Consider the following 17,611-nt stretch of genomic DNA (forward strand, 5'->3'; position numbering starts at 1 on the left):
GCCCTTGCTGTCTGACTCTGGAGCAGGCCTGAGGCAATGATGACAAGGCCAAAGTGTCCTCTGTGGGGTCACTGCCCAAATGGCCAGCCGTTCCCAAAGCCTGCAGGCCCCTTAACACCCACTTTCCTCTCCCACATCTCTGGCCATCACAACCTGCACACACACACCCCAGGAAAGCACCCCCTGACAGTCAGGGTCTCCTCTGTGAGAACGGATGTCACTGCCCCATGGGGCATTCAGATTTGAAACAAAAAGGAGCATGTCCTGGCACAGAGAAGGGGGGCGTGCATGTCAAAGGGGCCCGAGGACAGTCTGGACTCCACCATCTCCTACCTGTGATTTTCACTCATTCGCCCATTTTTTCACTCAGTGAGCCACCCCACATTAACTTGACACCTACCACAGGAATCACTACGCCTCAAAGACAGCAGCAACAATACTCAATAAATATTATCTTATTAAAATCAGAATTGACTTAGACCAGCTGGCTCATTGTTTTCATCATCCATAAAGAGAATAATACCCTGAAGGCACTCTCGGAAAATGTACCTGCAGTGACAGGAGTGACCTATCTTTCCTTCAGCATTGAGGACACACAGGCATTCCTCTGGGATCCAAAATGAACCCATTCTAAAGAACGGGACCACTCCTTGGTCCTCATCTGCTATCAAGTCCTGTTCTAGTAAGGTGGGCCTTGGAGTATGCCAGGATGCAGGGACATGGGAGCCACTTGTCTGCTCCCCACACCAGTTCTGCTCACACTCTGAAATACAAGTCAGCACAGGGAGTTCCCCATTCCTGCAACCCCACTGTCCTTTCTCAGCTATGGGGCCACAGATAGCAGTAAAATGAGAAGTTATGCTGCTCAAGTCTTTAATGTGGGACACAACCAGGAAGTACACACAGAGGGACCCATGGAACTTTGCTTGGAAGGGCAATGGGTAACACAAGGGAACCCATCCACATCTGTTCTCCCTAACTCCCCAAAGTTGGAGCATGAGAAAGAAAACAGACTTTGTGGATTAAGTCAGAGTTTGAATCTAGGTCCATGATATAGATCTGGGGACCTCGCTGAGCCTCAGTCAACCTATTAAACAAAGATGAAATCACCTCCCACAAAGGGTTCTTTAATACACAATAGGTACCTACTAAATGTGTTTCTCGCTTAGGAAAACATGTATCTCCCTAATGAAAGAAATCCACAAAGACCTTGTACACATGTTGGACATGCAAGGAGTGAGGAAAACCAACCCAATCAAAGACTGCTCTACGGGGCTTTAAGCACAGGAGATAACATTCACATGCTGGCATCATATAAACAAACAGGGTCTGGTGTCCAGTGGCACCTCCAGCAGCACCTTTCCAGATCAATGCTCAAGTGCCCTCAGATGGAAGTACTACACCACCACCTGTAAGGGCAAGGTGTCAAAAAAAAAAAAAAAAAAAAGGCTGAAATTCATTCAGACTTTACAGCTAGGGACCAATTCAAAGGAAAGGCAGGGGACAGAGGAACATGGTAAGGATCACCATGGGGCTGCAATCAACAAAATCATAAATAGGAGACGGTTAAAAACTCCAGGCTTTTCAATAATAACAACAAAAGGCAGGGGTGGAGTAGGGGAGGGGAGAGAAATACTGAACTAAAAACATCTATCCTCCAACTGCAATGTTTGTACCACACTGGGATTCGGTTAAAGCAAATAAATTTAAAAAATATATCTAAGGTTAACTGGAGAACACTGAACACTGACTGGACATTTGAGGAATTATCATTAATTTTTTTAGGTATGATGATGGTATTGTAAATATCTTTTAGTGATAAATACTGAATTATTTGTGACTGAAGTAATATCATGACTTGGATATGCATCCAAATAATCTGAGTTGGGAAGGGGCTGAATTGAGTAAGAATGAGTTTAATCAACCCTGAGTTGATTACTGCCAGAGCTGAGTGATGGAATCTCATTAAATGATTCTCCCCTTTCCAGAGACTTAAAATTTTCCACTTTTATTAAAAGCTCATGAGTAAACCATAGGCCAGGAGGGAATATTCACAACATGTGTAACTGAAAAGACACAAGAAGAACTGCTAGAAATTAGCAAGAAAACACACACAACCCAACAGGAAATGGGCACAGGCTCCAAGTCACAGAAATGGAAACAATATATGAGCTAGCCAATGGCAAGATGGTCCACTTCACTCACGATCAGAAAAACACCAGTTGGGGATCCCTGGGTGGCTCAGCGGTTTAGCGCCTGCCTTTGGACCAGGGCCTGATCCTAGAGTCTCAGGATCGAGTCCCACATCAGGCTCCCTGCATGGAGCCTGCTTCTCCCTCTGCCTGTGTCTTTGCCTCTCTCTTTCTGTGTGTCTCTCATGAATAAATAAATTTTAAAAAGAAAAACACCAGTTAAAACCCACCTCAGGCCCGGGAGTGTTGGTAGAGATGTCAAAGTGTCAGCAGGAACTCCTGCACACTCGCAGAGGGATTGTAAACAGGTATTTAAAAAAAGAAGTAAAACTCATTGGTGTTTAAAGTACCACCCAACTCAGCAAATTTGCCCTGAGGCACAGGTCTCAGGGAAACACTGTTATGTTTAGTGGATGTAGGAAGTGCTAATAAAGGTCCACCAGGATCGAAGAGAGACAGGCAGACTATGTGTGTCTCCTGACCAAACACATGGCCCCAGTGACAGCAATGTTTGCAGAAAAATTACACCTACATCCCAGCCCCCAGACCCAAGTGCCAATTCAAGAAAATATAAGCAACAGAGAGCACAAAGAAGATCATGGCAGAGGTGCCATCAGCCAGTTTCAAGTGGTGACAGGACTCAGGGTCTTCCACAAATACAGGTTAAGGAAGAGAAAGGAAAGAGTGGTGAAGGAAGATTCTATGAAGACAGAAACATCAGCAAGCAGTTCAATTTAAGGACAAAGAGAGTGGGATGGTGGTAGGCGGGAGCTGGAGGAGGGAGCAATGGGGCACCAAGGTTTAATGGGACAGAGCTTCAGCTAGGGAAGAGGACAAGTCTCAGGAGATGGGTGGCAGTGAGGGTTACACAACAATGTCCACATACCTACACCACACCACCAATGCTGAACACTAGCTAAGATGGTACATTTCAGCTTATATTTCAGTAAAGTCAAAACAACTACATTAAAAGAAAAATAAATCAACACACAGACGTAACCAATGACAACACAGAGATCTCATGTGGATCCTAGTGTCTATACAGAAATCAAGGGTTATGGAGGGATGACAATATTATATTTATGGTTTCCTTTTTTTTTTTTTAAGATCTATACAAAGAGGTCTAGAGATGAAGTAACACCTAGTATCTGATTCAAAATAATAGAGAAGGGAGATGGGTGCGGCTAACTTTAAACAAGACCGAGTACCATTGAGGACAGTTCTACTTGATGAGGATACAAGAAATTCTTGAATCTGTGAGCATCTAACATTGGACACGATAAAGCTTTGAAATGAAGACGCTATTACAAACATGTACTAAAGGACGAAATGCTCTCAGCATTGCAGTTTATGATAGCAAAATAATGCAAACAACCTAACTATGCATTAAAGTGAAACTGGATTAAAATTATCATGGTACTTCGTGCAAGAGAGAACTCAAGAGTCAAGGAAGTGAATGAACCCGACCAGGGCCCCTCAACCAAGGTGGTTTGGCCCCCACCCCTCAGGGAATGTCTGGCAATGTCTGGAGGCATTCTTGGATATTGTGATGGGGTGGGGTGCTACTGGCCCCTAGTGGGTAGAAATCAGGGGTGCTGCTAAACATCCTATGATGCACAGGACGGTCCCCAGAACAAGTAATTATAATCATCCCCCTTATCTGTGGGGGATATATTCCAAGATGCTCACACTGGATGTCTGAGCTGTGGACAGTACTAAACCCTACATATACTCTGCTTTTCCCTGTATGTGACACCTATGACAAAGTTTAATTTACAAATTCTGCATCTAAGAGATTAGCAACAACAGCATGTAACAGAACAATTTTAACAATACCCTATAATAGAAGATGTGAGTGCAGCCTCTCTCTCAAAATATCTTATTGGCCTCTATTCTCCCTTCTTTCTCATGATGACATGAAGATGAAACAATGCCTACGTGATGAGATGAAGGAGGTGAGTGATGGAGGTGTTGTATGTAGCATCCAGCTACCAATGACCTTCTGACAACTCATCAGAAAGAGGGTCATCTGCTTCCAGATCCTGGCAGGTGGAACCACAGATATGTGGGGACCACCCTAAGTGGCCCAAAGTATCAAGAGGGTCACAGTTTTAAAATTCCTATACTAGATCTGTGTGAGATACGCCCCAAACCACAATATTGAATTAAAGACAAACAAAAAACAAGAGGCAAAGAGATACACACAAGTAACATCACGTAGGTAAAAGTTACACAAAACCCACGACTGTTTGTTGCTCATGTAAATTTACGTGGCAAAGTGTAAAAATAGGAAAGACAGGGCTATACACCAATTGCAGAATATTGATTATGGGGTGCAGGGGCAGGAAATGTTGCAAAGGGGAGACTTCAAATAGACTCGGTATCATATGTTTATTCCACCCCTTCCCACCCGAAGCAAACCCAAGTGTAGGGAAGGTCAATGCACATGAAAGCTGGACGGTGGGTACACGAGCACTCGCTCTCTCAGTCCCTGTACTCTTCTATACCCTCGCCATTGCCAAAGATGAACAAACTGAACAAGGTGGCTGTGGGCAGCAGAGGCTGCGTAGACAGACAAGGCAAGCAGAAGAACGAGGCTGAGACCTTCCCAGGTGGGAGCACTCACCGGTCCCCGCAGGTCAATGAGTTCCTGCCTCATCTGGGACACGAGGGCGTCCTTGGCCACCAGAGCCCTGTGCAAGCGTTCGTTGAATTCAATCAGCTCACCGTGCATCTCCGCCACCTGGAACACACAAGCACCCAAGGGTGAGGCTCAGAGGGCAGACCCATGCCCCACCCTCAGTCCCTGGTCCCACCTTCTCTGGGGCTGCCACTTGCTGGCAAGGCAACCGGGATGGGAGTGGGAGACAGAACACCACCTACCTATGAACTGTGCAAATGCACCTGTAAGTCAAACGCACCTGTGACCTAGTTGATGTCAATGCTACAGAAGCAATAGTTCACAGTTTACGGGCACGAAAGTGCTCTATCGGGGCCTTAGGTTTTTATCCTTCATGGACACTTTCTTCCTCTTCTAGAGCTGTGCCTGCCAAGAATGACCCCGCTTAGGGCACAGTTGAAATAACTGACCACTTCCGTTCATCAGGGTCTTGGTTCTGAAAACCAAGAAAACAGAACCAAAGTCTTGTGGCAATGGTGACAGTGACAGTGACTGACACCACAGCAGAAGCACCACTACCTCTCAGTCACTATTTGACTTATGCTAGGGAAATCCTTTCCGTGAGCTCCTTGCATCTTCGTGATGCTGGCTCTGTGAGGCGGGTATTATTCCTGCCTCTCAGAAGGGCAACGATGTCACAGGGGAGCAGCAGCTCAAGGTCATACCGCTAACAAAGGACTGACTCCGGGGCCCTGGCTCTTGACCACTGGGCCACATGCCACCATTCCACCATGTACACTGTGCCCACATGCAGCCCATTCAGGCCCGCCATGAGCCCCTGAACTTGTGCATGTTTATTCAATATCCTTGGCTCATTCCCAAAAAATAAAAAGAGGTTCCCCTAAAGTAGTCTATGACTGATGTACAGAATGAACCATGTGTCTTTCCAGCTATTAACTTACAAAAAGCACAATGATATCCTGTGGTCAAAACAGAGAGTAATTTTTCTGATTACTGAGTGATCATATTGGGGCTTAAAATCAAATTCAACTACAATTATTTGAGCGGTTCAGGGAAATGTGAGATGTCATGCTCTTTAGGAACCTTCAGAGAAGAATCTTACAACCATCTTAAAGAGAATCCCTCGAGAATTCAGAGGTCAACAGACCCTCCCCCATCCCCATCTCCCTGATTTTCCCAAGATCACCCATCCTGTACACCACAGATTTCAGCCAGGCACTAAGCATGTTCAAGACAAAAAATATCTGACCGTTGATACTATACGTAATATAGTATATGTAAATACTATACGTAAAATGTAAAACATACTGTCAGAATCAAGAAGGGATATAGGGAGACGTTTTGTGGGAAAAGAAAAGATCATTTACCTAAGTCTCAATGTCTCAGGAGAACTAAAAAGAGGGGCCATCCTCTTTTCTTTCTTTCATTCTTTTTTTTTTTTTTTTTGGATATGTTGTTATATAAAAGGTAAAAGGCATAAAAGGCATAAAAGGAAATAAACAAGATATTAACATTAGTCAAGGGACATATTTTCTTCCCATTATTTCTATTTTCCCTTACTTTTTAGTTTGCTGATAATGAACATTCTTCCATTAATCAGTGGGTATAACCACTTGGGCTATGTAAAAGAATTAAAATTCTTCACCTGAAACTAAAGGCAGTCAACATAAAATGCACCGGGCTCCCAATCAAATCTTGATGCTTCCTTCAACTTGCTCCGTGAATCTCCAACCCTGTTCGTGGCAACTCCCTGTCCCTTAAGTGCCCACCTTCTTTCAAACCAGGGTGAGATGTGAAGTGAGAATGACACAAAAGACATTGCAAGTACCATGCAATTAACACCGGGAGATAAGTCAGGGAGCCTTTAACCAGCTTCTTTTTGTACAGACCTAAAATGAATATTTCCCAGTTGTGTTATTCCTTTTGTATAGAAAAAGCTTAAGACGATCTTCTCTTGGTCTTTCACAAACAAATAACCAATCGCTAATAATGCCTGTGCAGATCCTCCATACTAGAAATCACATAAATCCTCCATGAGCTTCCTCAGGGCAGAGGATCCATTCACCACACAGTAAGCAGGAAACACACAGCTTGCCAATATTACTGCTAAATACCTGCTAACATGCCCCCACAAAACAGAGCTTTAAATAAATGCCACCGGCATTTCCAGAGCAAAACGGGGTTTTACTTTGTCTTTGTTTTGCTTTGTTTTACAGGGGGAGCCAGAGTGTTAAAAACAATTTTCCATAAATGCATAAAACATCGAAACATCCCAGCTTGCAACAGTATTTATCACGAGCTGTCAAAACCCCGGTTCTCTCTTGCAGCCAGAAGAGTGACTTGACCACGTCAGACAAAGCTTTCATTTCACGAGGGAAGGGGGGTGAGGGTGTAGGGGTGGAGGAGATCCAGTAGAACTGAGGAGACAAACCGATAAAATAATTTTGACCAATCATTAAAACTGCAATGTTCATTGTTACTAAGCTAAGCTCTGAAACTCTGAATTTCTAGATTAGATATCCCCACATGCAGCCACTGAGACCAACAGCTTTGATCTTACATAAACCATGCTGAGCTTACTGTTCCTTGAATAACTCTTTCCAAGTCTAGTGCAACTAGAAATGGATTCAAGACTCCGAGAGCCTCAGAAAAGCAGCGGAGATCATAGAAACAAAAGCCGGCAGCACAGCCACCGCCTGCTGGAGTTTCTATGAGGCTCTGAGGGCACTTCTGGTCTTGCCTGCCCAGTCTTTGTTTTCAGCAGCCACGGACTTGCAGGGGATGGGACAGACACTAGCTGCCCTTCAGTCCCTTCTTGGCTAAGCAGACTGGAATGCTCTTCCCAAAGCAACATCGGATTTTCTCACCTGATGATGTTTAAAACCTTCCTTGCTTCCCACTGCCCAAAGGATGAATAAAACCCAAACGTGCTCAGGATCAGCCTTTCTCTAACCCCATCACCTGTTCACCCCCTAGCATCTAAAATTACGCAGACTTGTAGGTCTTCTATGTCCCATAGATGTGCTGAGCTCCAGGAGGTCACCCGGAGACAGGGAGGAGAAAGGCATATCCAGCAGAGGAAACTGCAGGTGCAAAGGCCCAGAGGTTATCGGAGCTGGGGCCGGGAGTTGGGGACCAGCTGAGACAGGCAGTTAAGGGCTCAGATTCTGGTGCCAGACAGACCTGCACCTGATCACTTAGAGTGTGCTCTGGTGCCAGGCTCAACTGTGAGGAGCCTAAAGCCGCTCACCTACAAAACGGGGATTCAATGCCCTCTCTACTGCCTGGGGCCACTGTGCCACCGACAGGAGCAGCCCCACCTAACAAGCTCTGCGCTGCTCGGGGAGGAGAGCTCGATGTACAGGATGGCTGATCACATAACAGGGGAATGGAGGACAGGGCTGTCTGCAGAAGCCAGGTGCAAAGGGGCCACACGTGCTTTACCAAGGAACTCAGCTGTGGAGAGAGGCTCGCCACCCCCCAGTGAGGAAATGTCACCAACACAACTGCTGACCATGTGCCAGGCCTTATTATGGGGGAGGGGGCAGGAAGGTCCTGGGGTTCACACCCCAGAGATCAGATAAACTTAGAGCTCGCCAAGAGAGGACGGCTGGGAAAGAGGACGGGGCATGAGGGAAGGGCTCCCCCAGAGAGAACATGCAGGACTCGCTCACTTCTCCCACCAGCCTTGGCACATGCCGGGCAGCCTCCCCCCCCCGCCTGCTCACTATACCCAGGGCCATTTTGAGAGGTACCTCATGGATTAACAAGGTGCATAGGCTCATCAGTTACCCTTTGGGTTTTGCCCTTCAGGTTGGAGAGAAGAGGGTAGAAAGATTCAAGAAGTCTAAGTCACAGGCTGTTTGGCGACATCTATCAAACCTTTAAAACCACACCCTGGTGACTTGGCAAATCTGTTGCAGAGTTATCCAGCCCCTATACTTGCACCTGTGCCCAGAGCACCAGTTTAGCTCCAAATGGCTGGAACCTAAATGCCCAAGCACATGGGCTCACCTCCTCTTCCCCACCTCTGGCCCCTTGGCAGACATCACTAGTCGCCTGCTGCACTCCTTCCCCACAGGAGCACCCAGGCAGCCCCTACCGATCAGACACTTGGCCTGCAGATGACACCTACTTGGTATCTCTGGCATAAGGGATGGGGGAAAGCGTCATCAGGAAGGTGACATTTGAGTTGGGCTTTGGAAGCCGATAGCTTTGGAACTTCGGGAGACTGAGCAATCCACTCCAGCTGGAGCATCAGAGAAGACGATTTCCAAAAATAAGGTGGCTGTGAAAAAGCTTTTAAGTCTGTGAAAATCCCAGGAATTATCATAATTACCTGCCAAATCACGAAAGAATTATAAATTTTAAAAAAATGCCTCTGGCATTTCCTTTGATATCGGAATGTTTTATCTAATCACATTCAAGCCAATCCTGCTTCTCCCTCCCCTCAGCTACCTAATTAGACACTTCCCTGATTAACCGGGCCAAGACAGGCCCCCAGTTTTAACAGCAATGGAGGCTCTTCTGGTCACATACCCCAAACTATGTGAGAACATTCACTTAGAGGTCTCTGCACCGTAAGTCTTATAAGATGCACATGCTGTTCTTTGGTCCCCCCAACACAGGCTGCGGTGAGGGATCCAGGCCCTCTCTCTGTGATGAGGACACTGCACCTGCATCTAGGTAGAGAGGAGCACCTTGCCAGTGCTCATCTGTCTTAACCTGCTTTTGAGCCTTTTCCAGGCAATTCTATCGATCCGCTCACGTGACCCTCGCTCATGTCCCTCCTGCAGGCTGGGCCTGTCTTCCTCAAGGCTCAGAGATGCCAGGCTGTGAGACTAAGGTGTGGGAATCAGGAGGTGACAGGGTGGGATGGCTACCGTCCTCTGTGCTCTCCGCACTCCACCTTGGGCTACAGGACACAGCCAAGCCCTCCGGGGGTTAAGGAGAGGAGTGTGCCCCAAAGGGTGAAGGGAAGTAGTGCAGTGTAGCCCAGCGGCTCCCAGAGCAAGTCAATCATCAGCCAATTCAAGGGCTTTTGAAAAATAGAGATTTGTGGCCCTCACCCTCAGGAACTGATGGGGGGTGGGGAGTGAGGGGGAACCCAAGGAACTACTTTTTAAAGATTCCACTGGCCATCCAGATTTGGGAGCCACCAGTAAAGACAAAAGGGAAGCATTTTACACCCTAAGCTATGAATTGCAGCTGGGCTAGTCCCTCATTGTAGAAAAACTAGTGTTTCAACCTGTATTTGCAAAACAGCGATGTCACAGAAGCTTTTCCATGTGTCAGCTGTTTACTTCCAACTTCTAAGGTGAGCAAAGCCCCAAGCCCGAGAAAAACTAGTTCGAGCCACATGCAGTATAGTGCATGCAGTAGTGTGCTCGGTCTGTAGCCCTGCTGCCCAGAGGGGCCCAGGAACTGGGGCTGAGACATGGACTGTGGGCTCCGGCTACCAGTCTGGAACAAGGGAAAAACAGGAGTTGACAGTACAAGTCTACAAATATTTAACACAAATTTCATATTGCTATGAAATCCAGGAGTTCCATGGTTTTTCTAGGTTTTTTTGTATTGTACACAGGTGTCAGTCCGCAATGAATTGGCAATTTTCTTAAAAAAAAAAATAAAAAATATAATCCCTTTTAGATAAGAGTCGTTATATATATTAAAAAAAAAAAAACAGAACCAATGCCATCAATACCTGTCCTTCTTTCAGATGGATATACCTTATGTTCTTGTCCAGTGTCCATCTGGGCTTGAAAACTAAGAAAATTACCAACGTTAACGAAAATAATGAGTATCCACAGCCAGCCCAGAAACAGATCTGGAAAAGTTATAGCTGCCATCAACCTCTCTGACCCTTTCCTATAGATGCCTGAGTGGGTTCATTTCCCAGGGGAGGAAGGTGAGGCTCAGGGGCTGAGGAAGTCTCAGGCCACAGAGTCCACGAGTGACAGCTGAGATCTGAACCCAATTATCATGGCTCTGAAGCCTGTATTCTTTCCATCACTCAACCCTTCAGGTGATGGTAAATCACCCAGCAAGGGAAATGCTGTGATTGTTTGGGGTGAGAGGAAGCCCAGGCTGACAGAGGCCAAGAGCCCTGTGTAAGGCCGACAGCTAATGCCCTGCCAGGGCCACGACTCTAGACCGGATCTCCAGCTTCTAAACCCAGGCTGCTCCTTCGCTGGGGGCAGGAGACTCCCAAGGATGAGAAATAGTGGGGGTGGGGGGGTTGCACAGTGATTGTGGGGAGGAAGAGTCAGGATCACAGTGCACTTACCCTGCACTAGGGCTGCTCCAGCATCTCTCCAGGAAGTACCTCATGGGGTGCTAGGGCTCCTTAGGAGGAGAATGCTCTTACTTTTCCTCATCTTAGAGCTGAGGGAACAGTCACAGAAAGGGTGAGCGTCTTGCCCACTGCCACATAGGGAGCCAGCAGCACCAGAACCGAGATTCAGTTCTGAGCCTATGTTTCAGATGCTCTACCATGCCCTCTCCACCCACCATCACCAGGATGCTGAGCCACTGTCTCAACAGCATGGGGCCTGCCAGGGGTGACGAGGCTGGGCTTGTGGACTCAGAGCACTGCCCCCAGGGTAGCAATACTGGCACACTCACCCTCCCACCCCGGACAATGCACTGTCACATGCACACAGGTGTACATATTACCGTACACACGTGTCAGGGAAGGTACTGACACACGGGGGCACACAGCCTAGGAAAGGGCACCATCGCACATACATGGGTGCGCATGCACGCGAGCACACATGCACACACTCTGAAGGAAAGGCACCATCAGACACACATGGTGGGTGCACGCACACACGCACACACACACACACACACCCCCAAGAAAAGGCACCATCCACCCTACAGAGCACAGCTGTCATTGGCAGGCGGCAGAAGACAGCCATGTGGGCTCTGGCTGCTTCCACTGCCCTCTGGGCCTCCAGAGGCCCAGCCTCAGGCCGGTCCACAGACACCCACCTCCAGGAGGCGCTGGCAGTCCAGGAGGGAGCACCCAGGGTAAGCAAGAACCTCTGCTAGGGCAGGCCCTAACTGTGGAATGCAGAGTCCCCAGGAGAACCGCAGAGGACATTCTGGGAGCATGCAGGCCGCTCCAGAATGAGCCTTCTGCAAGGTGGTTTTTGCTTCATGTGAAGACATTTTGGAAACCAGGTTCCAAAATGAAGACAGTCCAAGGGACTATTAGGTATTACTCGAAGATGTTCAAAATCAGGATGGGGCACAAAAAACAAGGGAGCATGGAGGTCAAATCCAGGCCGTGTCCACCCACTGCTGTGTGACCGTAATTACACATCTCTGATTCATACTACCTTCTTTGTCAAAAGAGGACACTATCCCTTATTGTTCAGGTATGTCATGAGGAGCCAAGAGAGAGAGTCCGGTAGCTACCCAGTGCTCATCCTGGTGAACGCTCCTTCAGTAATCATGATGAGCACTTTCTAGAGGCGGGCAGCAGCAGTCCAGGCACTTTACACGTTAGCACATACAACAAGCCTGGAAGTACAGCTCTCTCCCATTTTACAGAAGATGAAACCAAGGTTCAGGAAAGGCAAGCAATTGTCCAAAGTCACAGTCTGCAGGGGGGGGGGGGGGCAGTAACCCCAAAGCTCACAGCCCTACATCTCCTGTCTTCCAAGTCTCTCTGGTTTCCTCCTTCCTCCCGGGCTACCTTTCGCTGAGATCCTGCTGAGCTGGTGGGGGGCTTGGGTGGGGTGAGTGTCTGCTGTTGCTGAGCCCCGGAGCTGTTCAGGCTCCCTCCAATGAGGCAGCAGCTCTGCAATCTCGGGACTGGTCCTCGACATCACATCATAAAGCTGTCAAGTGACACACTCAACCGAAGCCTGAGACGGACCCATCCTCAAGTGCCACCGAGATAGGGCTGTGTGGGCTCTGCACGGTCGCCAAGATAAGTAGAAGCTTGTAAGGAAACCCTAGCGATAAGAAGTTCAATCTGAAAAAGCCTCCCTTAATCGCCTCTGTAGCGAGCCCCTCTGTGTTCAGAACCGCCAGGCTCGAGAGAAGTAACACTTGATAACATTTGGCTGGGATTACGACTTAATGGGGGAAAAGAAACACCCAGAACTAACAACAGCTCAATTAATAATGGGATGCCTCTGAGAAACAGATGTTTCAGTAACTGTGACAGCCCCGGTGCAGTGCTGCCGAGGCCCGGGCCCCAGTGTTGGTCCTCATGTCTCCTGATGCATGACCTTTCGGAGAATACACAAGGCGAGCCGTAAAGAAAGGTCACACGGAGCAGCAGCTGCGAACAGCACAGGTAACACCTTTTCTTTGCTGCCTTTGCTAATGGCCCTTAAAGAGCAAAGGAAGCATATATAGAAACCGTGATAATAAAGTAGCAGCCAACACCTTCCCAGCAGTTGAGACAAATGAGCAATGACGGGGGGGGACGACGACGACAAAACTGTGAGTTCCAGCCCTCTGCTGAAAGATGCATTAACACAAGAACAACACAGAGACACTATGCAGCTGTGAAGCTCTCCAACTGGTCCCCTCCTCTGTCACCCTCCTGTTGGAGCATCAGCAGAGAGGCTGCCTGGCGTGGTGGCCAAGGTGTGCGCCTGGAGTCACCAGACCACCCTCCCACCCCCATCCCCGTCCTAGCAGAGGCTTCGGCCAAATTGCTTTTACCTCTCTGGGCCTCATTTCTCCTCCGTAAAATGACGTTGGTAACCGTGTAAAGGTCACAGGGCTTTTTAGAGATTTAAATGAGTTAACACATAAGAAGTGTTTAGCTTAGAGCTTGGCACGCACTAAGCATTATTTGCTATTAACCAGGCACCAACAAAAGCAGCCGGTGCCACAGGCCCTGTACAATGGAGAGCTATAACCTCTCTCCGATCCACTCCCTCTCCTCCCACCAGTCACCTGAGCCTTGGGTCAGAAGCACCCCCATCTCCCACCTGGACAAACACGACAGCCCCACTACCTGTTCTTGCTCTTCACCGCAATCCCAAACTGATGCTCAAACAGTCCCCCCAAAACCCAAACCAGATCGCACCCCTCTCGGCCTAACACCTGTCAAATAGTGACATGATATCTGCAACTAACCTCTAGATGATACAGAGGAGGGGGCCAAGGAGAGCTAGCACGCGGTAGGCCTGGTCTTGGAGGAGGAGCAGCGTGGGGCCTGTAATGGGCATGGGGAGATACGGGATACCATTTTGTCTACACTGAAATTTGTCCAGAACCCAAAACTTAAGAACAGCATTCAGTGGCATCCCATTATTTTCCTTGGCATGGCATTCAAGTAGTGGAAGGAGGAGTGAGGGTGATGGACGGGTGAGGTAGGAAGAGGAGGGGAGGAAACATTTCAAGAGAGAGACTGACGCTCACCAAATGAGACCAACGGCTCTTCCTCCAACCCTCTCCCACACACACCTCCTAAAAACTCTATCTACCCTTCAAAGCTTAACTCAAATCTCACTTTACGTCTTTCCCCAACTACTCTGATCCATTCGTGCATCGTCTCCATGAAGGATACATCAGCAGCTGCTGTTTTCTGAACACTTAATACAGATCAAGCATCTGCAGGGCCATTGATTGAGGATCTGTTGGACAAATAAAAAAAAAGGTGCGCATTCTAGGTAGCCACAGCCTAAGCTCAGTGAGTGGGGCATGGGCTGGATACAGCTCCTGCAGGACTCTGAGCACATGCTCTTGTGCAGTGTACAACCTACACAACTGTACACAGTGGCCGTCAACATTCTACCAGCTGCTATTGTTGCTCCCATTTCATAGGGGAGGAGAATGAGGTCCAAAGAGTTTCAAACACTTGCCCACGATCATCAAGAAGTTATCGCAATAGCTAACATCTAAATCCACATTCTTTTTGCTACACAAAACTCCTGCAGGAGGAGGTATGGCAATGCCGTGACCAGCCTCTACGCACCCAGCAGACACTGCTGTCTCCCACACAGTTCACAGTCCTGAATGGAGCACAGGATCTCATCCTCTCCACACACCGCAGCTGGGATCCCTACCACAGCCAGCAACAAAACCAGACACTTCCGGGGCTTATTTCTGCTGGATCAATTATGGGAGGGTCAGTGGTGGAGAAGAGGACAAAGACTCCTTTCTGTTAACACAGGAGATGATGCAGTTTACCTGGCATCATACAATGGCTGTAATTATAACCTATTACAAGTACAAAATACTGTGTTTGGCTGAGCTTGTGAAAATGGGTCAGGAATTACTTTAAAAAGCTCTGCTGGCCTCTCCTTTCAAAAGCATTGCTTACAGGCTGGCTCACGGAGGACGACTATTGATTCCCAAGGATCCTGGAGTTAGGAGGCATCTCCACAGGGGGCCTCATCCACCTCCCAGCCCGGGAAGCCTTCTCCTGCCTGCAGAGCAGGGACTAAAGGCAGTGGAGGAGAAAAGGAGGAGGGGGAGGAGGAGGGAGCCCTCATCACTAAGAGTAAACATTTACTGAGCACATACTCTGTGCCAGACCCGGGTCTCAGCAGGACCCACACGTGAGCTCAGGCGCAGCTAACCTGTGAGGTCCGGCCACAACATATTCCCTTCTTTGGAGGCACCTCTGCAAGAGCTGAGAATGTTCAGACTCATCCATTCAACAAGTTTCTGTGGAGCACCCACCATCCATCAAGCCCTGTACTTCAGCACTGTAGATACAGCAGCCAAGAAAAGAGATAAAACCCCTGCCCTGGTGGTTTCTGCATGCTAGCTACCATCTCCATGGAACAGGTGAGCACACAGAAGCTTACAGAGGTTAAGTCCTAATCAAGACTTAACATCCGAACTCAGAGCCCATGCTCCTAACTACCATGGGGTATGATCTCTTGCAGTTCTGGAGTCATTATTTTATAAAGTTCTTCCTGTGGCCAAAGGTGCCTCCCTGCACATGTCCAGAACTACTACCTCATTTGCTTATTTGGCCCCTCGCTGGTGTGCCAGGCACTGTCCTGGGTGCTGGGCATCCATGGTGACCCTCAGGGAGCTTCCTGTCTCCATGGGATTCAGACTCTGATGGTCCCCACACAGTGTGGCCAGTGGTGCAGGAGGAACATAGAGAGGCCCCGACTCAGCCTGGGCCAGGGGAGGGTTCCAGAAGTTATACCAAGTTGAAGTTTGCAGGGCAGGAGGAGGTTAGACAGCATCAGGCAGGGGAACAAGTTAAAACCGAGGCCCCCACCTCCAAGCCTGCATTCTGAGCTCTGTCTCCTCGGCTGTCAAGTAGGGATCTGTCACACAGAACAGGCAGGGCTGCTGGGAGAACCAAGCAGGACAGGAACAGACTTCAGAGCACCCAGGGTGGCACCCAGGAGGGGCTCACCAGGGGACAGCTTCTTCTTACCCCCCAGAACTGGTTGCCAGACCAAGGAAGTTATATAATATCACGTATCCAACACTCACTCCCCATTCCAGAGGTTTCTTCAAAAAATATTTCACCCTGGAGTGTTGTTTTTACATTTATTGTGCAGGGTGCTAGAAAGCACAGAATTTCATATAAAGATGTAAATTCTGAAATTATATGGCTCTTTGTCATATTCCAATGTCTTCCAGAAATGAGGGGAGGCCAGCATGCATTCTTAATCATGTTCCACCAGACGGAATACAGAGACCTCCTGAATATTTCAAACACAGCTCAATCTATTACGCCCAAGTTTCAAAGAGAAGAAAGTAAATGAAAAACATTAAATTTTATGAGCATCAAAAAAATGTTTTCCTCCCTGGAGAGTCACCCTTCTTGTACCACACAGCACTCGCCTCAAGCTGAGAGGGCCCCTTCTGGGATGGGGTACACCATCGTTGCCAAGTGGTGAGCTGGGGACACAGACACCCACCTGTACAGAGGGAAGGTCATGCTCAAGTCGAAGCGGGCAGTGTGGGGCAGTGATTTGGAAGATGAACTTGGGAGAGCTGGACAGCCAGGATGAGGAATCCCACCGGCCAGTGACTTGCTTGGTGACCTTGGACAAGCTGTTCAGCCTCTCTGGGCCTCAGCTTCTCCATCTATAAAGCAGTGGCCACAGAAGCACTTATATCACAGGGTCACTACTGGGATTAACTGAGTCCATACCCAGGTATGAACTCAATCAATGGTGCTGCAACTATGACTCTGATTCTCACAGCTCCTGGTGACACAAGAAAACGTGTACCCTTGTAACATTTCTTGAAGCCCGAGGGTCGTCAGGATGAAAAGACAGGATAGAATGGTTTAGAAAACAAAAATTGAGAGGTAGACAGACTGGGTCTGATCCTGGGGCCACGCTTGGTGGGTTGCATCCCATGACCAGGAGTAATTATCATTTCTCCCCAGATCTGACCATTTCCAAGTCCCGACGTTGAGACCATACCCTCTTCCCTGCAGGGACACTGTGCCATTTAACTAAGATCCTATATGTACATCAGCACTGAGAATAGAGCCTGGCCTGCAGTAAGCACTCCACAAACATCACTCACGTCTCTTCCTTCCACGGAGGGCCATGGAAATAACTTTTTCCCTGGGCCACTGGAGACCCAAGACATGTAATGAGGATAAATATAACAGTATCACAGTGGTTCCCCACAACCGACCCCTACAGAGGGGCTCATCAAATGGGACTTTCCACTGTCTTCTAGCACTTGAGCAATCAATTGCCCAGTGAGACCATGCCCACACCCCCCCAAATCTGGTAGAAGTAAAAGGGAGTTCACTTGTTCAGCAGCATGTATCAAGCTGGGGGCAGAGGGAGGATAAGGCTAAATTTCTCTCCCT

The 17,611-nt window shown here is 48.2% G+C and overlaps 1 protein-coding gene across 3 annotated transcripts in view; it reads right to left on the bottom strand.

Moving 5' to 3' along the window:
• SNX29 (sorting nexin 29) overlaps positions 1-17,611 on the bottom strand; it is a 535,216-nt gene that overhangs the window by 183,795 nt on the left and 333,810 nt on the right. For all 3 annotated transcript variants that reach the window (XM_041748281.1, XM_041748280.1, XM_041748282.1), the window contains exon 16: positions 4,819-4,935. In XM_041748281.1, coding sequence (XP_041604215.1) covers positions 4,819-4,935 — 117 coding nt within the window. The remainder of the gene's footprint in view (positions 1-4,818; positions 4,936-17,611) is intronic.

The sequence above is a fragment of the Vulpes lagopus genome, chromosome 3 (genome assembly GCF_018345385.1).
Source record: "Vulpes lagopus strain Blue_001 chromosome 3, ASM1834538v1, whole genome shotgun sequence".
Taxonomy (NCBI): Eukaryota; Metazoa; Chordata; class Mammalia; order Carnivora; family Canidae; genus Vulpes; species Vulpes lagopus.